The 26,014-nt window shown below is 40.8% G+C and overlaps 1 protein-coding gene across 1 annotated transcript; it reads right to left on the bottom strand.

The window, feature by feature from the left end:
- Positions 1-21,872: 21,872 nt before the first annotated feature.
- Positions 21,873-26,014, bottom strand: LOC128782852 (glutamic acid-rich protein-like). Its single transcript, XM_053933345.1, has 5 exons — positions 25,859-26,014; positions 24,837-24,941; positions 24,413-24,452; positions 23,068-23,156; positions 21,873-22,079 (listed from the first exon to the last, which is right to left on the bottom strand). Exons 1-5 carry the CDS (start codon positions 26,012-26,014, stop codon positions 21,873-21,875), a joined length of 597 nt encoding a protein of 198 aa, XP_053789320.1.

Here is a 26,014-nt window from a genome sequence, read left to right as displayed (position 1 = left end):
GGAACAGGCTCCCCAGGGCAGTGGTCACAGCACCAAACCTGGCAGAGCTCAAGAAGCATTTGGACAATGCTGTCAGGTGTGGCTCTTTGGGCTGCCCTGTGCAGAGCCAGGAGCTGAACTTTGATGATCCTATTGGGTCTTTTCCAATTCAGGATATTCTATGATTCTTTATCTATATACATCTGTGTATACACACACACACACACACACACACAGAGCTGTAGTGCCAAAGACAATGCTCAGAACCTCCAAGTGCCCCAATCTAGAAAGTAAGTAAATAAAAGGAAATCAAAATAATATTCAATTTCCTCTGCCTTTGGAACCCTAACTGCTGGTTTAAGGCAAAAGGAGACCTGGCAACACCAATATAATAACTTAAACAAACACAATGACCTCAACACTCTGAGGCCATGTTTCCAGAATTACACCCTGCTTCTTCAGGAGAGGGAAAAGGGCTATGGAAAATCCACTGCCACTACCAGAAACTGTGGCAGTGACTGAAGCACCTAAAATGGAACCCTAAAAGAAAACTGTTCGGAAAGAAGAGGAACACAGACATTGCCAACTTGTAGGTTTTAAATACAAAAAATACAAAAGGTAAGGCCAGCTCCATGGTCCTCAGCAAGAAGGATGATGATGCCCTGTTTCCTTCAGCTCCTAAAAATGCAGTGGCAGGTCCAGGCCCATTCTCCTGACATCAGAACAGAGTGTGCTGGGAAGCTGCAGAGCTAAGCAGGGAATTATGAAGTTGTGCTGTGTTTGGTGTAGCTACGATACCTAAGGATGGCCACGCTCTGGGTCCCTTTCATTAAGGGCAGGCTGATATGTAGGGATTGATGAACAACATCTGGCAGGAATGACCAGCTGCAGCAAGCAAAGCTGGCAGACAGCTTCAAATTACCAAGGTCAAGGTTCACTTAGCATAATTAGGATACTGTCCTTTAATAGTCAGTTCTATGAATTTTAGTTTCTACAAAATCAGTTTAGTGCTGAAAAAATTCTCAAGTTTCATAAACATCCTTAAGATGACAACTAAAGACTGTCAGAAAAAAAAAAAAAACAAACCAAAAACAAAACAAGAGAAACTTGTAGCAGAACAGATATTTTTAAATAACAGATGTATAGACTTGTTGGTATTCTTGTTACACCAGTTTCTTCTGAGTGTCAAAATATTACACTAGTCAAAGACACTGAAACCATACACCAAAGATCAGGTGTTTGCCTCAGAATGGCAGGACTGAGATGCCATTGTATTTCTCACTGTTTCCTCTTCACAGAAGCACTGAAGTCTGAGAAACTGACTTGTGAGGTTTCAGGGCTTGCCATTAAAAGCAGACTGATAACCTTCAAATCTGCCATGCGGACTAGAGATGGATGTAAAAAGGGAGCATGTGAAACACACTGGGGGGAAAATAATCCACAGAAAAGGTACAAAGCTAGTAATAGTTCTCATGGAAAAATGAAACCACTGCTTAATTGTTACAGAGAGTTAATACACTGGAAATAATGTGGAATTTTCCCCAAACATGTGATATGTATCACTAGCCATAATGCTCACAGCAGCTCCAGCGCTGACAGGGGCTTGGCCTCAGGGTGCCCCTGTCCCTGCAGCCAGAGCTGATCCCTGTCCCAGCTCTGCTCGTGCCTCTGGCTGCTCTCCCACTACCAGCCCTCACAGAACCAGGACAGACCACACCCTGAAGTCTTCTGTGTAGAAAAGAGAAATTTGAATCCTCCCCCTTTATTTTTTAAATAATTGAAAAATATCAATTCTGCAGTTTCCTATGTATCAAACCAGGTACAACATTTCATAGAAAAATGACCTCTTCAATTGAGGAACCTACATAGGTCTTGCAAAAAGCCGTAATGATTTGGACCACTCAGACACAAAAATAAAATCAAGTGCTCATGTTCCTGGGTGCAATGCTCTCACCTTCCCTTTGCAAATCTGAACCCATGTCATTAAAAATGCTCCAAGATTTGACATGGATTTCCATTGCAGACAGAACAAATAACCAAAGAATACATAAGAGTTGCCTATGTAAAAATGTGATTCTGAGTTGATTCCTTTCCATGATTTCAAGTTTCCCCTCTTTCAAAATTTTACTATAACACACAAAAAAATTAGAAACATACTGTACAGTCAGTTCCACAGTGTAGTGTGTCTTGTGTGCAACAATCAGCATCACTCCCTGGCTATTATCACAGACCTGTACTGGCCTCATTGCATCGAGGAAAATGGGATGTTGTGTTTGGCAGGAAATCCTGGCAGAAGGCAAAGGGTCAGACAAGCTGCACTGGCAGCTCCCCAGGCAGTTGTCTCTTGCTACTCTGCCCCTATGCAGTCACAGGCTCTTATTTGTAAGGATTTAACAGCAACCTGAGACAAAATCAACATTTGACACTAAAAAAACAGCCGAAGGGCAACCTCCAGCAACACCTGACAGTAACCCAGCTCACTCTGGGAACAGGAAACATTTTCTGGGAAAAAGCAGATATAGTACAGCTTGTTTCAACCATCCCTCAACAACCCTCTGCCTTGGCAAGGAGCTGTCAGCAGGAGCAGTCCATCAGCCAGCTGCCTGATGTGAGCCTGCTCCAGCTGTCAGAGTTTGTCAGGAGCCTGTTACAGGGCTGGAACACTCTCACTGCAGGTGGCTGACAAGTAAAAGCCCTGAAGAGCTGCAGTCCTGTCTGAACTTGTGAGTTGCTGTGCACTGTGGTGCCTGCCAAGCTTTCCCTTCCCCTGCTCAAACACACACAGAAAGTGCCCCTCTGCAAGGGCAGGGATTCCTCGCAGCTCTTTCCACACTGGAAATGAGAGGTGACCAGGAATTGAATAGCATGGTTTTAAAAGCAATGTTTATAATACAAAACATGAGTTGCTGCATCAGCTCTGAAAAGGGGTTGGGAAGAGGGTGAGGAGTTTGTTGAATGGAACTGGTGCCCAGGGCTTGCCAGCTGAACTTTACTTACATTACTGATCTTTGCAGCCATTAGGTTTTACTTTTGTTTTCCTTTTGTGCACTTCTGTTGCCATTTGTCAGTCCCACTTTGTACAAGAAAGGCCAAGACCATTTTGGAGAGCATGGCTTCCTGTGAACTGGAACCTTGAACACCATCTACATCACAAAATCCATTATTAATACTTTATTTTATTCTCATGTGTCACATATGACAAGTTTGATCTTTTTCTGTTCCCTGTCCTGCCTTCTCATGGTCTGTGCAGTAAGAGAAGCTTTGTTAATGGCAGAAGAGTAAACAGAGGCCAGGACTGTACTTTAGAGACAACATTCACCCACTGCAAATAAATCTATGGCCATACTCCTTGTGATGGGTTTACAAATAGGGAAATATTTTCTAACTCAGATGGAGTTACTTTCAGTTCCTTTGGCATGTTTTGGCAAACCAATTTACTCTTCCAATAGGGAAATGAGCTATAAATCAATATTATCTTTCTGCAGAGCTAAAAGTTGCCTTTTATTACACACAAAATATTTATGGCTTTTAATGCATATTATTGCTAAAATTAGTGATTTTATAAGTATGACACATATTAATGATTAGCCTACAATATGGCAGACAAAAATATTGCAAAAGAATGGGTTTGGATAAGAATAAAACAAAAGAACTTAAAGGGCTGCAGTGCATGTCTCATGCTGTTACTGGTATCTAAGAGGTCTGAAATGCCTTGGAGACATCTAAAGGTACAGTTTAATATTCTTGGTTTTGACATGCAGTTGGAAAGAGGTACAGAATCCCCAATTAGAAACACTTCTCCTAAAAACAGAGCCAAAACACAATTCAGGTGTTCTAATTTCCAAAAAGATGACAAGCTGTCAGACAGTCAAACACTGCAAGCTTCCAGAGTGCAGGTGAAACAGAGGCATCAGTTTCACCAACAGCACTGCTGGCATTCCTACAAATGTTGCCTTCCCTTATTAAAAAAACACTCAGGCTTTGATGTATTTGACTGGAAATTTCCCTAAACTCTAAGTCAAAATAAATTTCCAATTATAGTTATCTCCTGTTCCTCCCAGACATGTATTTCCTACCTTATTATAATAAATGTCAAGTACCAACAAGAAACTCAAAATATTGTTCCCAACATCCACCAAAATGGATGCACATCCAGAAGCATTAACTGAAGCAGTAAGGAGAGCAATGGAAAGACAAGCCAGAATAACACACAGGAATGCCCAGAGCCACAGCCAGGTCCAGGTCACCCCTTTTCAGCTCCAAAGAGATACAAAAGCCACATGTAGCATTCCCATAATACACACACATGGTGTTACTCAATATGGTGCACTGCATGTGCAATGGCAATAACTGCAGTTGAGTGAATGTTTTCAGTCAAAGCTCTCTGGATAAACCATATTACAAAGGGGATGGAGACACAGGCCAACCAACTCTTTCAATGTGACAAAAAAGAAATCAGTGCTGCAAAGCTGAAGCAAACTACCAGTCAGATGTCTTCACAAGAAACACCTTCAGCAAGTAATCTGTTTTTTTTTCTTACTACAGGAAAGGTACCTGCTTTCAGCACAGGGCACTCACATCCACTCCTTTCCCAGAAAAGTATGGGAAACACCTTTTTATTATTTGCTGGAATGGTTTTCTTATTTACACATTTCACAAGACTGTAACTCAGTGCCAGGTGTAATGTTTCTGGTATCTGTCCCTGGGCAGCTTAAAACAGGGAACATCTGCAAAGCAACATGATTTTAATCTTCAGGAATAACTGTACAGAGGCATGTTAATTTTGGGCTCTTTTACTAACAAATCACACAGGATATATAACTAGAAAGCCACAATGGATGGACGCAAGACAGGCAGACTCAAATCGAGTAATTATATTTGAGTGCATTGCCCTGAAGTTGACAACTCTAAAGAAAACTCCAACAGGCACAGGATCACAATTTAACTGAGGCAGGAGCTGGAAGCAGCATCTTCCCCCATCTGGCCAGTCAGCATCAGGAAGCCTGACAAAAGACCTCTGAGGGACACCAGGATAGACCACAGATTCTGGCAGGTTAAAACTCTCTTGACACAGCCTAAAAGGAGACAGACTGAGTGAATCGTGTTGCCAGCCCATGCTGGTCAAGTGTAGGCTTTGGGTAAACCATGCAGCACGGCATGGCATGGCTGCCAAAGCCTGAATACAGCACTACTTCCAAACTGCAGTGCTAATCTTAGCGAATGTGTGGGCAACACATCTCAATCCAGTACCCCAAATAACAATGGCATTTCCTCAAAAGAACAAGAAGAGGGAGAGAAGTAGGGAAGAAAAAATCAGATGTTTTCAATCACGCTGCTCAAATTATAAGGAAATGTGTCTATTCAGAGTTGTGACAAATTTTAAACAACAGGAAAGAGTTTCCTTCCATATCAACACCACAGTAATTTCAGAATCTTCAAAACAAGATTAACTTATAAAACTTCTAAATCATCCAATCTACACATATGCAGTACTCTCACACATGCATATTTTTATCTACTGCAAGATCAGAAGCAAGTGATAGCACTAACATAAAATTTCATGTTATATACCTTACTGCAAAGCTGCAGAAGTTACTTCTGTATTTCCCTGAAGGACACAGCTGCACAACACAAATCAAAGACTATACAAATCAAAGATGTACACACAGATATTCACCAGTTTCAAACAAATTAATGCAATCAAGAATTTTTATGATACACATCCTGCATGTTTCAGTTGTGGGTCTTCTTTTCTATCCTCAAAAACAGTTCATAATGGCCTGCTAGTGTCCCACAGAAGAACCCAAAATACACAAAATTTCAAGCATTCTTTGTTTTTCAGGTCTATGCATCAGGCAGCAAATCTTGGGTCTTTTAGAGCAGCCCACCTGAACTCCAGAGATGTCATTTGTCCTTAGCTGAAGACATATTTTCATTGAGCAAGCAAAAAAGCATGAAGTTATACAAACTCTGTCTTCTCAAATGGCAAAAATCTTTGCCAAAAAATGTCCAGCCAGCCCCAGCCTGAGCTGCACAGGCTGGCAGAAGCTCAGCCCTCTGACATGGCTGGAGGTGTTTCCCTCTCCCAGCCTATAATTTGCCCTGCACGCTGCCAGGAGGGGACAGCAGCTCTTCCCAAATACTAAGCCCATGCTCAACAGCCAAAACGAGGGCAGTGAAGACGTGCAGAAGGCTGGAAGAGACAGCAAGATGGGTCCCACCCTCAGTGCTTATTTCGCATCAAATAGCACAAGAGGGCACAGGAGAAGATCCAAGACAAATTCATGTGAATAGTGTCCTGATTTAGCTCACTAGCAGGCCTCCTTCTCCCCAGAGGCTTGTGATCCCATGGAACCCACCCTGTTAACCCACAGTCAGGGATGCTCACCCAGGGGAAGGCAGGACAGCTGGACAGCCCACCTCAGAGGCCAGGGGTTAAGTTAAAACACACAAGCAGGAGAGAAGCAAAGAGCTGAAAACTGCTGCCCAGGGTGAGAGAAGAGGGGATGCTTCCAGCAGTGCAAAATAGGTTTGGGAGAAAGGGATTTTGGAAATCTCCCCCACACTGCAGACACACCTGGGAGCCCTGGCCAAGGTCCGGACCTGAACAGAGACTGAGGCAAAGGATCCTGCCCAAGGTCTTGTAAGCCTGGAATGAGGCAGCAGGGATGGGTAGGAGGAGCCCAGGACAGCCATGGGGAGAATACAGAGTCCACCAGGACCAGCAACAGGCCAGAGCTGCCTAATGTTTCTTGGAGGGAATGCACAGCTCCCAAAAGCAATCAAATTAAGAGATACTGCTGAGAAGAATAACAGGGTGAAGGAAGGCAAAGTAGCTGCTTTTTCAATGTATCATATGCTAAGTCCTAGAGGAAAAGCACAAAATCAGCACTAAAAATAAAATTAAGAGGGGTGATGATAAGGGCCAGCCAGCCAGTCCAGTAACTTGTGTTTAGGAAACAAACCAAAAATTGTGAGCAACACTTTCTCTCCAAATAAGCCTTTTAGCAGAAAAAAATCATTTTAACAGTAGTCCAGCACCAGGGTATTTGGACAGATTCACTTTTGCAAGCTACTAGCAGGCTCTTAACGTGCCCCCAGTCCAAACGCATTCCCCCTCCATCTTCAGAGAAATGAAGAACTGCAATTTTAGACATTTCTCTCAGGAAAAATTCCTGCAGCTGCCAAGAAACACCATTTAGAGGTAATGGTGGACTGGGGAAGGATTTCTTATCATCCTGATGCTGTATTTGACAGAGCTTTACTCTCTGTGTAAATACTTCTTCCACATTTCTGTTTTATGTACATGCCAGAGATACCACTTATTTCCTCAGGCACAACAAAATCTGGTCAAGATTGTTCAGACATATCAATGGAAAATATTGGCAAAGTTGTGCTTTCAATATGTATTAAGTTGGGGAAACCTAATTTTTTCCTTGGATCTCTCAAGAAATACAAAAATCCTTTCTCTCTGCCTGTGAAGATGTGCCAAATGACAAGTCAAAGAGACAAAGTGGTTTCAAACTCAGGCAGAGATCTTAAGTGGCTATTTCAAGTTACAGGAAAGATCAAAATAGTTAAAATTTAAACCCCTCAATTTGGAGCTGTTTTCAAGGTACTGCAGCACAAATTTTCAGTTTGAACAAACTTAACAGTAGCCTTTGGATACAATCAATAGTTAGAAATAGTGCCAGGGAAGTGCCAGCCATGTCTTGTATGCTGAGATGTTCATTTACTACATTAAAAAAAATTAAGTGAATGACTTGTGAATTGGGTGATACAAACACATTGTGATTTTTCACATAACTTGAAACAGGAAATTCAAAGGGAAAAAAAAACTCAAAACAACCAAAACACAGCCATTTTGGAAGCTGAAAAATTAGCCAAGTATTTAGAGGAACAGGTAACTTTTTACCCCAGTCAGGGAGAACACACAGTTTCAGAAGTTTCACGTAAGTACCAGGAAAGATTGACAATACTAAATTAGAGTCTGTATTACAATGCACTACACATTAGGATTTCATGAAGTATTAGATTACTGATATGCTTTTTGGACAAAAAATTAGTGTGATGGGGGTGCAGGGAGGGAGGGATGGGTTTTGGTTGCCTCTTCACTGCTTTCCACAATCACAATGCTGGACTGTGGATCCGTTCCTTGGGAGCAGTCTCTCCCAACAAAGATACTCCTGCTTAGCAACAAACATCAGAACAGCTCAGTGTGGACTTAAGCCCATGCCCATCTCCAAACTCTGCTAAGTAAGTCTAAGTAGCTTGCCTAAGGCTATATGTAAAATGTGTATGGAGTGTGAATTTTCAGACCAGTGGCTTATTCAACTGAATGCCAACACAAGAACTTGCCAAATCTTGGTCCCTTCATCTTCATCTGCCACAAATTTGACCACCAGTACCCATTCTGGTCATAGCTTTAGAGTGAGAGAATAAAACCAGCTTTCAGTGATGTTCATTTCTAACTACTCATTTCAACTGCCAGACAAGGAGACAAAGGTAAAACACAAATCAACATTTCCAAACTATTTTCAGAATCAATGTTTTTGATAAACCAAATTATAAGCACATTCATACTTTTCACAGAAAGGACCTCACATATATCTCAAGTGCAAGCTTTTATAAACACTCTGGTTTTTACACTGTAGATGTTTGGCAAGCCCTTGTCATGCCAGCATTTCCTGCTGCAGTGGATAAGGGGTACAGCAGCTTGTAGGCATGAAAACTGTCATTGATGGTTCTATGGCACCTCCTGTACCACCTCCAATGCTTGTCCAGACCTGGCTACCCAAGGCATTAAACGCAGTTAATTTGTCTGTGCTTTGTGGCAAGGTGTATTCCACTGTGAGAGAAAGGACAGTTCAACAACTCATCGAAATATCCTCAATTTCACTCTCTCTTAATGTGATCTCACCCTGGAGATTTCAGTTGCACTGAAGCCCCCAGGTGCTGCTGAAGAGTGAGCAGGCTGAGCAGGGAGGATGCAATGACCTGATTATTTAAGGACCACTCAGGAAGAAATGTACTGCCTTGGTAACACTTATAAGCCACAAGGAGTTTTCAGCAGGGAATTACTACAGCTCATGAAAATGCTCCACTTCACACAGGAATATATGAAAGCAGTGTCAGGAGATGAGTTAACATTATCGATTGATATTAGCATGACATATCTGTTATGCCTGAGGTCACCTGTGAATGTAATTTCTGTTAAGCTTCTCTGCTGCTGGAAGTCTTATTCATATGCAACTATCCAGGTAACTGGAGCGTGTTTAGACAGAGCCAGCCCATCCGAAGCACAACCCTTAGAATACCTGCTTGTATTCAGAACATCACAGAATCACAGAATGGCTTGGATTGGAAGGGATCTTAAAGCTGATCTAATTCCAAGACACCTTTCCTTAGACTATTAATTCCCATGCTGGGTTTTGTGCTGTATTTGGCCAGCACACAACACGCCCAGGTCTGTGCCCACGACGGGTCACAAGCGGCGCCCGCAGCTCCACACTGGATCCTGTACATACAAATTGTCACCCAGAATTGGCAAGGCAGCCAGCAAACTGTATTTAAAAGAAAAACACAACAAAAGAACTCTCAGCTGACACAACAGGCCCCACCCTTGGCACTGCAGAGCACCAGCTGCTCAGGGCCCTGGAGATTGCTTCTTGACCATTCTGCAGTTTGGTCTGATGGAGAGGAGCTAGGAGTAGGAATAAAATTATTGTGGTGCCAGATTTTTTTAAAGCCTGCCATTTGACTTTAAGCAATCTTAAATACTTTCTTCCTTCAGTTTTGTCCTCCTATCCTTTATTTATAGTATAAACACTACTGGGTGAGAACTGCCTCTCCCTGAAGGGCTGAGGCACTCAGAAGTCTCACTCACAGATGCACTCCTTGATCTAGCACCCAGCTTTGAGAACTACCATTTCCAAACCCTGACTTCCACCTACTCATATTTAATCCAGAATATACATAGGTTATAAGTATACGGTGTTTATGTAGATATTGCTTTCTTTGAATTAAATCTCACACAGCTTTTGAAAATAGTTCCATAACGTTACATGGTTTTCAAGTAATTTTAGTGACATCTCTCTCAAGGTTCATGGCCCCTTCACACCAGTACCCTCTTCCAATGCACAGTTCCCATTCATTCTATCATAGATAAACTTTTCATCTACCAAAAGTGTAAGACACAAATACCACAGTCTTACATCATACAGTGCCACTTGATTTCACCTTCACACTCCCCAAATACTGAACAAGTGATCCCCATACATACGTACATATGGACAGCTGTACTCTCCCCAACACCACAGAAAATCACTGAAGAGCTCCAAGGGCACATCTCCCTCTTCAGCCCTTAGGGAAAAGGTTTTATGCTTGTTTTAACTTCTAAAAGGTGTATCTCTAAACTGTTTTGGAAGAAAAAACAAACTTTCCTCTGAGTAGTGACACCAGAGAGATTTTGTCAGTGTCTTATTAGCTTTGAATGTACCAATGTAAGAATCCACAACATCCTTTCAAACTTGAAAATACACTTACAGTTAAAACAGCTGCTGCTTCAAAGCCTTTTAAGTATTTTAGGAATTTTAATTATTTGGATATTTTTCAGTTTTCTTTCTTATGCAAAGCAGGTAATTAGTTCAATTACATTTTCCCAGCTGGAATACTGGCTTGATTTCTACTTGCCTGCCATCAAAAAAATCGATAGCAGAATTCTTAGGGCACGAAAATTGCACCTGTTTAGTGTGGTGTTTAACAGAGTCTTTGGAATTGTGGAACACAAATGTCCTACACCAGAACCTTCAGTGTTACCAAATTATGAGTTCAAGAGCTGATTAGACTATTTCTGATATTTAAAGAACAATCTACTATTGAGTTACAAGCATTTTGCATGAATCCAAATCAGACTGCTTGGCTTTTCCTACAAAGTAGACCAGTGTCAACATCTTGGAAACGGTTCAATAGGCTTGTTCCTGTACAATCAAGGGGGCCCCATACACACGTGCTGTAGAGATTTTTTAAAGTCTATTTTCGTTTACTTAATGGCATTCTGTACCTAATGTGCATGGTTATACACCAACACAGTACCATTAGAGAAGAACCTATTAACAGTTTCACTACTGGGAATAAAGATCTGAAAGAATACCACATTTCTCTACTAAAAATAAACAGAAGAAAAGTAACATGAAACATTAACTTAATATTAGGGTTTACAATTACAGCTGCTGATGATTTAAGCTCTTTGGAGCCTTTGACAGTAAGCATAAGGAGGAAACTGGACTTTCAAATGAGTGAAAGACAAAACAAGCAGGCTTTTGTGCAGCCAACTTGAAGATTACATGCAAAAATTAGACTTTTGAGATTAAAGAGGTTACATTTGGCCTTTTATGAAAACAGAGGGTAGGACATTAGCATCCTCTGTAAACTACTCGAAGACTAACATTCACATGAACCGCAAACGAAAGCATTCACTCATCTTCCTAAGAAAATAAAGAGAATTTGGCAGTACAATAATCCTCAGAGAAATGCCAGGACAGGAACTTCTGTCTTCCTTGTTGATTTAGCAACTGTTGTGTCCAATACCTTAGTGTTTGGTAAAGAAAGAGCATAAATGTGTGTTCCAACATCTTTCCTCTTGGAAAGAAGCCACTTGTAACCCGCCAACGAAAATAAGGAAAGCTAAACCTCAACTCACAAATACCACCACTATGCCATTTTACACCCCTCCATGGACAGAACTAGATATTAGGTAGGGATAGATCCAGGAAAAAAAAAAAAAAAAAAGGGGTATCAACACCATGCAGCTGCGAGTTGCGTGAGACACCTTTCTCGCCTGTCCACTGCCTCCCTTCCCTTTCGACCCAGTAACACACCTCAGTTTGAAGCCATACCCACTTATGTGGAAGGCTCTCTTCCGACCACAAATTCTCACGGACTACACCCGTTAAACCACAATCAGGGCATACCACTTTACACTGGCTTTGCTTGCCATGTCTGCCAAATCAGAAGTGTTTAACCAGACAAGACACAGCTGCTTTAGAACAAGCAGAAACCACATACCCCTTTCCTTTTGCCTGGAAATGGAACGTAAATTTGAGCTCATTTAAAATTTTGCTACAGGAAATGCAAACAATTAGAAGTGAAATAGCATCAGCGTGCATTTTTTTTTATTTACTAGGTGCCTAAGACCAGGCAGACTGACCCATTCATTTTTCACATTAAAAACTGAGATTCCCTTGCTGCATACAGTCTCACCCGGGCACCAAAACCTCCTGAAAGGCTCCGAAGTGCCACGCTCCAAGAGGCAGGGCTGGCCCATCGGACTTACATTTACACTTAGGGACAACACAGAGCCTTGTTCAGCATCTCTGAGCGGGTGTCACCTCCCCTCTCCGAGCGCCCAGGGGGCGGCACGGCGGTGCAGATGTGACACCCGGTGTGAGAAGGCGCCGGACTGCCACCGACCCGCACCGGCAGTGCTCAAACCCGGCACGGCTGGAAGCTCTGCAGGCACCCACTCCAGCAACAACCCGGCACCCCACACCCAGGATGCGGCTTCATCCGCGCTGGCGGGACACAGAGCGAGACACAAAGCGCTGCGGGCGGGCAGCGAGCGAGCAGGACGGGCCCCGGCCCCTCGGGCTGCCGCGGACACCGCGGCGCTCCCGCCGCCCCCGGCCCGGCCCGGCCCCGCTCCCCGGCCCGGCTCTGCCCCGGCCCCGCCGCCCCTTCCTCCCCTTCCTCACCCTCGTACTCCAGGCTGGCCCGGGCGCCCAGGGCGAGCAGCGCGGCGAGGCGCAGCCAGCAGCTCCCCATGCTCCACACGGCGGTTCTGCCCGGCCCGGGGCTGCGCGGCCGACGGGCAGCAGCAGCAGCAGGAGGAGGAGGAGGAGGAGGAGGAGGGGGACGGGGACATTCTCCGAGCGGCTCCCGGGCGCCGCCGGAGTCTCCTCCTCCCGCTGCCCCGCCCCGCCTCGCGTCCCGGGAAGGTTTGGGATCCGCCGTGGCTCCGGTGTCGCTTGTGGCGCGTGTTGTCCCCCCCGAGGGGCTCCTGCTGCCCCCTGCCCTCCGACGTGGCCTCCGGGAATCGCCCGGTGGTGCTCTGGCCGAGAAGGGTCACAGAATGATAGGATCACAATGGTTTGTGTTGGAAGGGACCGTAAAGATCACCTCGTTCCACCCCCACCCCTCTGGACTCACTGCAGCAGCTTCACGGCCTTGCTGTGCTGGGCTCCTCAGAGCTGGATGCACTATCCAGGGTGGGGTCTGAGCAGAGCACAGGGGCAGAACCCCTTCCCTGGACCTGCTGCCCACGCTGCTGTTGTGGCAGCCCGAGTGTGGAGCCCCGAGCTGGCTGTGTCTGTCACCGATGTCCTCCCATCTGTCCTTCCAAGGCAGGGAGGGAGGCAGGGAGGCTCCCAGTGAACAAGGGGATGAGCCCCTCCTGCTCCTTCCGGTAACTTTTCTGGCACGGTAGGACTTCTCTAGGGAGGTGTCATGCTGGCAGCTCCCATCCCATCCCATCCCGTCCCGTCCCGTCCCGTCCCCATCCCATCCCATCCCATCCCATCCCATCCCATCCCATCCCATCCCATCCCATCCCATACCATCCCATCCCATCCCAGGTGGCAGTGCCCTGCCCACGCAGGCCTGGGGTTTTGCAGGCAGCAGTCCAAGGAAACAGACTTCAAGATGAACTGCTCTGGTTGCTCAGCAGTTTGGAAATGGCCAGCTTTAAATGTTAAAAAAAAAAAAAAATCCCTAAGTCATGAAAGTAAGAAAAGAAAGCTTGGAGTTATCACATTTCTCATTAACATTTTGAGCTGCCACGGTGTTGTGGAGTTACATTTTCAGGCTTTATTCCATAACCACAAAGACTAGAGGCTTTTCTTCCTGCCTTTCACATGAAAGCAAATTTCCAGACACTCCAAGCCCACGGAGGCAGAGGCTTCAGGCAGAGCATCATATGTTCCAACACTTTTGATTTGACATCTGTCAACCCTGCAGATTGACTACAGGTAGATTCGGGGTTTCTTTCTTTTTGTACTTCCTACCATGAGCATTTAATATGCAATCTAAACTGGTGAAGGTACGGGAAAAGCCCTAGCCTCAGCCAGAGTTTGTGTGCTGGAGTAGTACAGGGGAGCAAGCCCAGGGAATTCTGAGGGTCCCTCCCACTGTTTCCTGGACAAATAGGGAAATACCATCTAGTCAGGAAAGGAATACTTCTTTAAAAAATAAGGGACACAGAATTGAAGAGGAAGGAGAGTCATCTCAAGGGGAAATGTTAATCTGGAAACAGAAGAAGGTGACAATTTTGCCACACTTTGAGGCTGTCTTTACCAAAGTGGCCTAAGAAAAATGTAATCTTGCTGGTAATTAAAATAAAAATCTGTGTGGGTGCTGTGTTTGGCAGCTTTCTCCAAAGCATTTTCTTTTTATCTGACTTTTCCTTTTAATTAGGAGTGCCCCTGGATACCTCCCCACTTGGATCCCCTAATTTGCTCTCTGAGACTGAGTGAGTGCACCTCCTGCATCCCCAGGGCCAAGGTAGAGCTCCTCTGGAGTAAAATACCTGGTGGGATTGGGTGGGCACTGGAGCCTCAGCACAAACTTTTCTCCAAATTGCTCTGCCCAGTACTGATGGAGTCTGAGTATGCTTGGGCTCAATAATCCATTTTGAACTTGTTTGCCAAAAAATGAAAAAGATGGTAACAAAACAATGGCAGTTTCATCAGAGTAACTGCAATTTAACAGCCTAAGGAATTAGTAGATTTCCACATGTGAAGAGATTAAAATACTAACATTACTCTGTTTAAAAAAGAACATCAGGAAAAGGAGTGCTTTAATCTGATAGTGATAATTGCTGTAGTTTATCTGTGCTGCAGCTTTGGTAAGAGCTCAGCCCAATGTACTGGAACAATAAAGGCACCTGAAGCAGATCTTAATGGGCCAGGTATCTCTTGCTTTCCCTTTGTGTATTGTCCTTGTAGCTGCCCATTTCCAAAACACTGGCCTTCATTTAGGTATTTCTGTGAGCATAAGGTCTGTACTGGTATGAGAGCATTGTACAAGAAGCCACTGCCAGCAGAAGTGTGAATGCAGCTGCAGCTTTTTCATCTGCAGCTGCAGCTGTCCCAACACCACCCTGCCATAGGTCACAGCCTCTCTCCTGGGCAGCCTTTTTGGCCTTTTCAGGTGCAGAAATGTAGTGATTGTGGTGACAAACCCTCCTTGCTGGGTTGTGTCCTCAGTGTGAGAGACAAATGTGTCAGTAGTAGGTGCCATCAGTGACTGCAGCTGTGGTGTCCGAGTTAGTACAGGCAAGAATCCTGTTTGATTCCCTGGAGTCAGTGGGACCTCTGACTGCTTTCCTGTTGCCCCTGATTGTGCATGTGCAATTCCATTTGCTCAAACAACATAACCACTGGTGTTTGCAGAATTTTTACTCTGTCTTGCCTGTCCACTGAGCAGGGTTCTTACAGTGGGCACTGTGAGCAGTCGTGCCTGTGATGCTGCTTTTCCTCTGACATCCAGCTCCTGGAGTGTCCTAACTGCCCTGAGAAAGGCAAGAGATTTAAGAGCTAACACAGTCTGCAACTTGCAGCTCAATTTTAGACACAAGTGTGAGCATAAGTAGCAGTGGGAATGCATCCTTCATGGCCCGTTTGAAAGGAGCCTTGGGAAAACACCAGTGCCAAGGTGTGCCTTCATCCGGACTCCAGTTTGCTCTGGAGTTTCTCTGTGCAATGTAACACTCATTCTCCGTGTTTGATAGAATGACAGCAATGTGAAATCACCCAAAAGACTGGGGCTTGAAAAGCAAATTCAAAGCAACTTTAAAAAAAATGTTGAGTTGCTAATAACAAATTAGATTTTTGTAGTTTTCTTAAGGGACCTTTTAACAGGAGGAAGCATGTGGAACTATGATTTAATTAAACAAATCTCACATATATTGAATTTGAAGGCACAGTTCATTTTTTTTCCTCCCAGTTCAGCTTTTAATTTTTATAGAAAAAAATTCCAATTATTTAAGCTTGTGGTTAGCTGGAGTTCCTGGCACTCCTGGTATTACACAAGAATTATTCAGTCTGCTTTTCGTGGAAAATGCAGGTTTTGACTATACAGAGGTAAAAGAACATTTTGAAGACTGAAATCAAGAGGACTGAAAACTAGAGGATTGAAATGTGTGAAAATGTCTTGGTTGAATAGAAAAATAAATCCCAAAGCAAAGTGCTCTTGGAGACTAAAAATATTCCTGTTATGTCAAAGAGTAAATATAAAGACATCATTTTTCTTTTCTGCTTCTTTTAATAGCAGTTCAGAAGTATAATTTTATTACTCTGTGCCAGAATAGCTGTAACAACTGCAGTTACAGTGATAATAAAAATACAACTTTTGATGGAGAGGAGAAATTAATTAAAATCAAATTTTAATAATGTTTAACAATCTAATATTTTTTCTCCAAATAGTAAAGAATGATAAGGAAATAAAAACAATACCCAAACAACCCACATGTGTGTAATGAAGTTTTGGAACCCCTGAGTGAGGTCTAATTAATCATAAGAGGATGACAAATAGGGCCCCAATCCAAACCACACAGTTTTTGTCCAGTGAATTGCCTGACTGAATGCAAATGCTCTGATACTTAGACTTACTCTTGTAAATATCTGGAGAAATAGACAGTCTTAAAATAAAATAATAATCATAATCATGCATTTCTTCTGTACAATTCCTAGAATTCTTGGAGCTTAATATTACTTTGTCATCATGTTTAGTGGCAGCAACAGTTAAAAATACTTATTTGTAACTGAACATTTGCTGTTACTAGACCCTCCTTCCAGCTGCTGGTCACTGCCAGCTCCTGTGGCCAGATTTTTCCCTCTGGATGTCAGCCTGTTGCACATGGGCTGTGCTTGTCCTTTGGGATCCCACTCAGAGACATTCTGTGGGGTGCACTCCAGTGTTGGGACATTTCAGAAATGTCGGAAAAAGGGAATCGGAAAAACAGAAACTTCCACAGACACTAAAGAGTTTGATCTTCAGCCTTAGAAGAAGCTTGGATTGTTGTAAAAATACAATACACAGACATTAGGTAGAAAAATCTTAGACTTCCTGTAGTTTCTGTAGTTGTAAGTAAGAATATACCTTAAGTAAGTAAGAGACTGTATTGGGTAAGATGGTGAAGGGTCTATAGTATAGTAATGTGACTGTATAAAGTAAGTAAAGAGTCTAAAAGTTATAATAGAAGCATATGTGTGTATGTGTGATAATAACCTATTGGGTCAAAATATCCACAGTGGAGTAGAAGTGAGTAAAGGTGATAGGTTAGAAAATCAAAATAAACCTTGTAGCAACTGTCCATTGGATTAGAAAGTTATATATTGTCTTGTAACAAAGAACTTGTGACTACTCTTGAGCTATGGCCAGATACTTGCTCCTTTAAAATCTCATGGCCTCTGAGGCTGATGTTTATCTGAGCAATAAACTGTTCTTAGTCCACAGATAATCCCATCCCTTCATTACTAGCGGCGATAACGATACAGAAACTGACAGAGTCTGGGAGAGGGAGGCTGAAATGGAAGCGAAGATTGGGGCTGACCTGTGGAGACAGCAGGCAGGAAGAACAGATCTCCCATAGGTGCTGCTGTGGTGAAGGCATGAAGAGGAAAATAGGCAAAAATATTCAGAGGAAGACATGGGCAGAAAGAGGCAGGTGGGTGAGTCATGTACAGTGCTCTCTGAGGAATGAATGACAAAATTCCTCGCACACTGTGCTGCTGCTGTCAGCTCATGAGTGGAACCCCAGTGCTAGCCCATGAAACCCCAGTGCTAGCCAAGAAACACGACTGCTAGCCCAAGATCATCCCTTCATGCAGAGTTGGTACTTCACTAAGTGCAGTTTTCAAAAGGCATCTCCCCTGCCCATGGGCATGCCTGTCAAAGGCACTTGGCTCACTTTGCATTTTAAGTGACATATTCATGTTTTTTAATAGGAAGCCACTTTTCCTAAAATGACAACAGGAAAGAAACACTAGAGGCCAGCCTTAGAGAGGACAGCATTGGCTAAAAATGTCAGGAAGATGTTTTCCAATGGAATTCTTGTTCTGGGAGCTTAAATAACAGAGATGATGATCACACAGTTTCTTCACTTACATCCTAATAACTTTCTTTCCTAGGTCACACCTAAACATCAATGGCACACTCCTTGTCAAAAATATAAAAGAAGATACTGCCCTGACTGTAAAAATAGCATATTTTAGGGAAGTGAAATGTTCTTCAGGGCAGCAGTCTGTGGCTGTGTGTCCCATCCCTGAGCACTTTCCTGCTCCCTATGCCAGTGATCTGAAGAAATCTCCTTGGCTCTTCCCAATTAAAGGTGGCTTCCTAAAAATGGCACAAAGGAGATGGTAAGAGAAACATTCCCTCAACTTCTCCACTGCCACAACCTTTGCTGGAAAATGGAAATGGAAAATTTCAGTACAAAAGTCTGGGTCAGGCACAGAGAAAGGACATACACGGAGTACACATGTAGCAAGTCTTGGAGAACACCAAGTTGCCTTTTTCCATTCTATCTGGCAGGGTCGATGTGTCTTAGGCAGCCAGCAAAACAGAAAATTTTGTGGGGAAGACAATATTTCTTTCCCAGTTAGACACTGACTGGATGCAGCAGTATGTTGTAAATCAGCATGGTAAATGGTAAATTATGGTCTCATGTATAATAAATGTATTGAAGAACAAAATGTCTGTATTTTTTATTTTCTGGATGCTGTTAACATCCCTTAAAATTCTAACTTAATAGCTCTTCAGTTTTTTATGAATGTGATTGGAAACAGCTGTGTCTAAACTGTTTTCACATTGAGAATGGTCTTGAAAAGAAAAGACTTCTATGTGTACAAATTAAAGAACTACAGTTTAGCCAGATTTAGATTTTGCAAGGCTTTTGCTGAGTCATTACAATCTGTTCCTGAAAAAGAAAGTGGTAATTACATAGCATGAATAAAATGTAATTCCAGAACAGTCTTGAAAGGCAGATAGGTGTGAACTTCAGAGCTCATCACTATGAGATACTGAGCAAACCAGATTTACTACCAAAGCATTAATATCTCCAATTCTCGCCACTGATGGTTGTCTCATTACACTTAATCAAAACATTATTTAGGTCCTTAAAGGAATTTAGACATAACAGAGTGTGCAAATGTTTTAAAGTCCCCTAAGTAGTGAGTAATATAAATATTATAGCTCCTAAAAGCACTGTGAGGGAATGTAGAGAAAGAATATTTATATTTATATTTATATTTATATTTATATTTATATTTATATTTATATTTATATTTATATTTATATTTATATAGATACAGATATAGATATAGTTATTATTTTGTTTATTTTTTTTAAAGAGATAATGTAGTTTGAGTACATAAGTATGTTTCAAGTGAACCCATACTTAGTCTCTCAATAGTCATGCAAGATTAGCTTCTGTATTCTTGATTATCAGGATTTACAGTGGTTTACCATCATGATATAAATTCAGTTTACTTCAACTACCCCAATGTCAACAGTATGACATAAAATATTCCTCAAGGACAAAGACTGGATCTATTTTGTATACTGTACAAGTAATACTTAGAAGAAAAAGGAAAAGGTTGCACAAAGTTAATTATGATTATTAACTTTGGGTGTATAAAGATAGTGTCTAAACAGCATGTTCTGTCCTTTTTTAATTTCAGTCACCACAAACTTGCATAGGAACAGCAACTGCATAAATGAATCCTGTGCTTCTAGAAATCAGTAAACTGGCATATGTAAATATATGGATTAAATGGAAATTTCAGGAGGCCAGGCACACGTTTGATCACCCATGTGCACACACACACACATGCACACATATATCTGTATATCTGTCTCTTTGTCTATAAATATACACATATATGTTTCAGTGCACATATATGTATATTTGTGTATGTAAGGTGCACCAATACCACTTCAGTTTAAATAAAACGTGCATCTAGACTTTATTTATCAGAACTTGACCACTGTCCATCTATGTATACTTAGAAATAAATGACTAACTGTATTTTTTTAATCTTTATATTTTTACAAAGACATACAGTTTAAAACTTTCAAAATGCACTATATAAATACACTGAGGTACCAGAGTACTTTAATGCCAAAAGCAATATGCCAGAAAACATAAAGTTTTCTGAGAATTTGGAAACAGAAAATTTGATACAGAATGAGTATCTTTAACTTTTTTCAGGGGCCGTGAGAAGGAGAATTTCTGGCTCCAGGGGCTGGTTACACCTTTGAAGAGCACAAACTCCACCTAGTGAATAGGTTTAGTGGTGAAATTTTAGAAACCCAACAATTCTAAAGCAGAATCTCAGCTGTATGGCAGGACTATAAAAATGAGAAATAGAGACTTAAGTTGATACACTTAATCTTTGGAAAAGTAAGAAGAAAACAGAGAAAGATGTACTAGAAATGTTTATAGAATTTTTTGCTACTCATCTGTTTATGAAAACATTTCAGTAATAAAAAACTCTTCACATTTTTATCATAAATATTGTGAACCTGTTAAAAACCCCTATAAGTTAATACACGTACACATGTAAGATGTTTTATTTGGTTAATCTTTTTTATTAAAAATGAACACATGTAGAAAAGACATTGGAATGGATTAATATGTTCCTGCTTTTTGTTGAGCAAAGTGTGCGGACAAGATAAATGTACCAGTCCCTGAAACTGTTCAGACATACAACAGTTTACAGTCCATTACATAAACTTTTGTAGTGTTAGATTTAAGGGCAATTCCCATTTTAAAGTAATATTTCTCACTAAATTAGTTCACTTAAAAAAAAAAAGAAATTGTTCTTACAGTAACAATTTCTGTGACTAATCTCCCCTTAAAAAAATAATTAAAGCTTATTTAAATTAATGAGGGCACCATTTACTTTATTCCTCCTTTTCCACTTTACTCTTCTCAACAATATCCAAGGAGAACAGAAACCACATGTGCATTCAGAAAAATAAGGAAATATGTGAATATAATGGAGAAAAAAACCTCTTATGTAAGGTTCACTGCAGAAGCCAGGAGTAGCCCAAAGAAAAATAAAAGACACAAAAGGATCCTAATTAGCTCTGGCAAAGGATGACCCAAGCATCCAGGTTTTTAGTATGATGATTATGATAGCACAGAGGAAGCCCCCCTGATTCAGTGAGGAGAGAGGCCCATCAGCTTATGCCAATTTCAGCAGGAGCAAAGGCTTTCAGCACCTCTCAGAAATAAAAGCTTTCTCCCTGTCCCAGTTTGGCAGGATACTTCCATCCTCACACTGTTTCCACTGGGACTGCTGCCATGTGTGAAATTAGGCACATACTCAAGCACCTTCTTCCATAATGGCCTACAAGTTAACTTGAAGGTTTTACTGCTATTTTTTCTATGTCAAAACAGAAAGAAACATGTATATTTCTAAGTGAGTACCTTCAATATTCTTAACTAGGTTGTTAAACCAAATATTATCAATATTATAATTTTGCAAGAGTATCATACTGAAAGTAGTATTCTGTAGACTGAAAGAGAATAAAAATATTTAGCAAAAGCCATAAAATGCCTGTATTCAACTTTTCACATAAAAAACCCCCATATTTTGCTTTAGAACATCAACAGGTAAGGCCACAGATCTCCAGGAAGGTGCTGATAAGCATATAATTTCGAACTATTAAAATTACCAATAAATACCAAGAAAATAATCTGCCTATTTAAAATTACAGCAATCCAATCAATCAAAAAAAGCAGCCATCAACATCTCGAGTCATAACTGTTTTCAAGTAAAAATTGCACTATATGCTTTAAGACTGTCACATTCTCATATATTATAACAGTGTTACAGCAATATACATGTATTAACTTTCATCCTTCTGTCCTGGTTAGTCACAGTTTCACTGGAATTCTCCAGTGTATGATTCTGATTTTCATCCTTACTGCCTTCACCAGTTAAATCTTCCTTTTCCTTTTCTTCACTCTGCAATGGCTTTTCAGAGCTGTCTTCCTTTCTGCTACATACATTCTTCTGGCTTGTCAGTGGCTTTCGCTTAAAGAGGGAAAACTGGAGTGAAAAAAACAGGTAAATGGTATGACTGAAATAGTTAGCAGTGAAATTCAAGATAAAAAAAAAAACACAAACCCCTTTGTATATATCAAAGTTAAATGAGGTTGGCAGATTTCTCCTTGGTAAAATATTTTTTTTTCAAAACAAAATCACTAAAAAACGTTTGCGAGAAACATTTGTAATATTTAAAATGTGTTAGTATAGCACATGGGAATCAGAAAAGTTAAAGTGATTGCATTTTGTCAAATTACACATTGTACAGTTTGTACAAAATGCTGTAAGTGGTGCATTTATTTGGGTTTCTTTCAAATAAGAGCCTGAGGCAAGGTCCAAAAATGAAGTCCCAGAGCAGGAAGTGCTTACTATGCCTCCTGATAAACGTGTGTACTGCCATAAAATGACAGTGCCTGTGCTCAGTGAGATCACACTCTGTCAAAGTTAAGTACTGCTTAGTGTCTTTGGTCAACAGGAAACTCAGCAGCCTCTGCAGGAGCCTCAGGATCCTAAAAAACTGCAAGAAATTCTGTATCAGGTACTCCTCAACATCTCATACACCTATGTAGAGAGATATACAGGAACACAAAATCATTGCATGTTGCAAATAGATGCAAGGTCAGTGAGCTCAGCTGCTGCTTTCAGAGACAAACAGGGGGGGAAATCTTTTTAGATAATGTCCCATAGGAATGAAGTCCTAAGTTTTCATGTCACCAGTACATGATGTGATAAACAATCTCTTTTTTAGTGACATGCCATCCATGAAGAGGTCATAATGGACTTTAACTGATTTCTATTATTTGGACAATTTAAAGTTATTTTATCAAAAAATAAAATCAAGTCTTAAACAGAAGGAACAGGTTGCCCAGCAATTTTATTATCTATTCAGATATATGAGTTGAGGTATTTGGTTTGGTAACTGCCCACTGGCTCCTTGGTCACTGACAAAACTAGAAAGAAACATCAGGCCACAAACCTTTTTTCTCCCCACAATTCCTCCAGTTTTTTGGTCATCAGTGTTCTCTGAAGAACTGTTCACAGTGTGATTGTCAGTGCTTTCCTTCTCTACAATAATAATTTAATATAATTGTTCATATTAATTTCTTCTGATTCATGCAAATCAGAAAAATATCACAGAAAAGCAGAAAAAATTTACTCTTCAGATTATTTTTGAAGTAGAGGTCACTGAATAAAACTGAAAAAGCAATCAGAATATTCAGTAAAACTTGATGCCCAGCCTGAAAAGACTATTGTTATTTTTTAATCTCTCCATATAATGTCTTGATTTTACTCTCCAGATGCTCAATTTTTAAGAACAGAATGCTTACAGGAGTGACAATATGTAAAATACTTTGACTTGACACTCACAGTTTCCTCTTGCAGATAGAAGACAATGTCTTGCACACTTATATGCAATTAAATTCTAATTTGGCAAAGCTGATTTTAGGGCAGGCGTTACGGTTCAGCATGAATTTTATTCCATAGAAACAATTCTGGGAAAGGAAAAACTTTCCATCTCAGTTGATGTTCCTGTGTTTAAATTTTCCTATACTGTCTGTATGAATCATATAAATTTCAAACTTAATATCAAAACTTCCAGATCACTGGATAATGGAAAAATATTTAAGCACCCCTTCTGTACAAGTTATTTCCATTATAATATTGAAAATAAATGGCATAACTTCTTCTTTATAAAGTCTGTGGTGTGTTTTATACCACGTTTGTTATTTTCTTTCAAGGGAACCATTCTAGATTATTCCAGATTTCTAAAATAAAAGAAGTCCTACACATATAGGGCACCCAACTTCATGTTCCCCAGCTTTTCTAAAGGAATATACAGATCACATAAACTGCCATCAAAACTGCAAGGAGCTTCTAGACTTACATCTTCAGCATCCTGAACAGTGTTCAGCAATTATCACATTTCACCTAAAATAATCTCTCTGTGAATAGAATGAAGAAATGTCAGCTGAAAAAGATGGGGAAGAATTCTGAGAAGCTTCTTGATTGAAGTGAGGCACAGGGCACCTCACCTCAAGAAGTTGCCTGGAAGATAACAAAATTACCATGACTTTGGCACTGCACAGCCAGAACTGCTCTTAGCAGGATACAGTCCTGCAACATGTAACTGGGAAAAGTATTTATTTCTTTCAAATTATTTACAATTAATAATGGGGGTTTGCCCCTCAAATTTCATCACCTCTCAAGAACTGCTTTGCCAACTATGAACAAGAACTGTGTTGTCCAGTATCTTTATAATATTGTTTAGAAAACATTTGTCTGTCTTTAGAATGTCCAATTCTTAGGAATTGTATTCTTACCCTGTTGAATGATGGTCTCTTTCTGAGTAGTCTCCTCTGTCTATAGACCAAAAGAAAAAAAAACAAAAAAACAAAAAAAACAACTCTTTCAAAATTGTTTAAATTAGAAAAGTTGTTTAACTATTAACATCTACATGTGTTTCTTCCTCTACCAAAACCACCCCAAACAACAACTTTGCATTTACAGGATAGGTACACATGTATCAAACTGAAGTCAGTTATAGAACCAAATTCTTTCAGAGACCAATAACTTAATAGGAGTAAATGCCTTTACCTCTCCAGTTTCCACAGTGCTACTACTACTGCTTGTCTCTCCCTCAGGTGATTTACGATCCTTCTCTTTTTCATTTTTTTCCTCTTTTTCTTCTTCTTTGTCTGTTCCTTCTTTTGTTTCATCTCCTTCTATTTCTTCTTTTCCTTCTACTTCTTCTACTTCTTCTACTTCTTCTACTTCTTCTACTTCTTCTGCTTCTTCTTCTTCCTCTTCCTCATCATCATCTATTTCTTCATCTCCAGACAAGTTTTGTTCCTTGGACAAAATTGCCAAAATATAATTTTGAAACTCAAGGTGTATAATGATCATGATCCTCATCCTACATCAGTTCATCACACATCAGAATTTGACTAAGAACAAGAAAACTCAAAAGGGAATGTTCTAAGGAGATAGAATAAGGACACAGGAGACCTCAATCAAAGTTTGCTAATTTTAATATGTTTTTAAAAAACTGACCTCCAGGGAACATTAGTAGCGCAGCTGACTTATGTTTTGCCAACATGTGCTTTCTTAAAGAAAAAGCAATGACTTTTTGCAAAGAAAATATTTCTTTTAAATATTTGAAATGAGCATAATAGACACAAGCAGTAATAATTCCAACACCAAAAAAAAATTAAAATCTATTTCTCAAGAAAATGAAGAAATGCCAGATACAATGCTTTGATTCATGTGATTCAATACAGACATTATAATTTGAATTTAAATTATTTTCAGTCTAAGAGAAAACTTCAATATAGTAAAAATAAAATGGCCAAGGGCATTATAAAATAAATATTTAAAAGCATGAATGCTATTTTTGTAAAATGTGTAGAAAAATGAATCAATTATATCCTTCTTACTCCCTTCAATCAGATTGTCATTATTATGCCAGTATGTACTTATAACAGCATAAAATGCAATATTTAAATAAGAAGCATTCTCCTTCCCAGTGCAGAAATATAAGGGCCTAAACCAAGGGCTTCCAAGGTCAAATCAAGTGAAGGCACATCATTGCCCAGAGGAGAACATTTCTGTTCCACTGCAGCCAATGTCACAGTGGAAGCTGGTGGGAAGTATCTGCACACCCTTTTGGAAGTGTGGTGGAGGAGAGAGCCTTACATCGAACTCCTTCCTACACCTGGTTCCAAGTGTTGTCTCCTATTGTTCGTAATGTTTTCCCTATTCTCTCTTACTTTGGATTTTTGCCTGTTGTCTCCCCAGCTGCTCTCATGGTCATTAGAAGGTAACTTGCTGGTGAGGAGGAAACCACCAGTGAATATTTCCAGAAGTTGGAACACAGAAATCTGCTTTGCTAAGCCCAGCTCACATATCCCAGGAATCTGAGACAT

Source organism: Vidua chalybeata, chromosome 2 (genome assembly GCF_026979565.1).
Source record: "Vidua chalybeata isolate OUT-0048 chromosome 2, bVidCha1 merged haplotype, whole genome shotgun sequence".
Lineage (NCBI taxonomy): Eukaryota > Metazoa > Chordata > Aves > Passeriformes > Viduidae > Vidua > Vidua chalybeata.
This window is presented reverse-complemented; position numbering and strand designations above follow the sequence as displayed.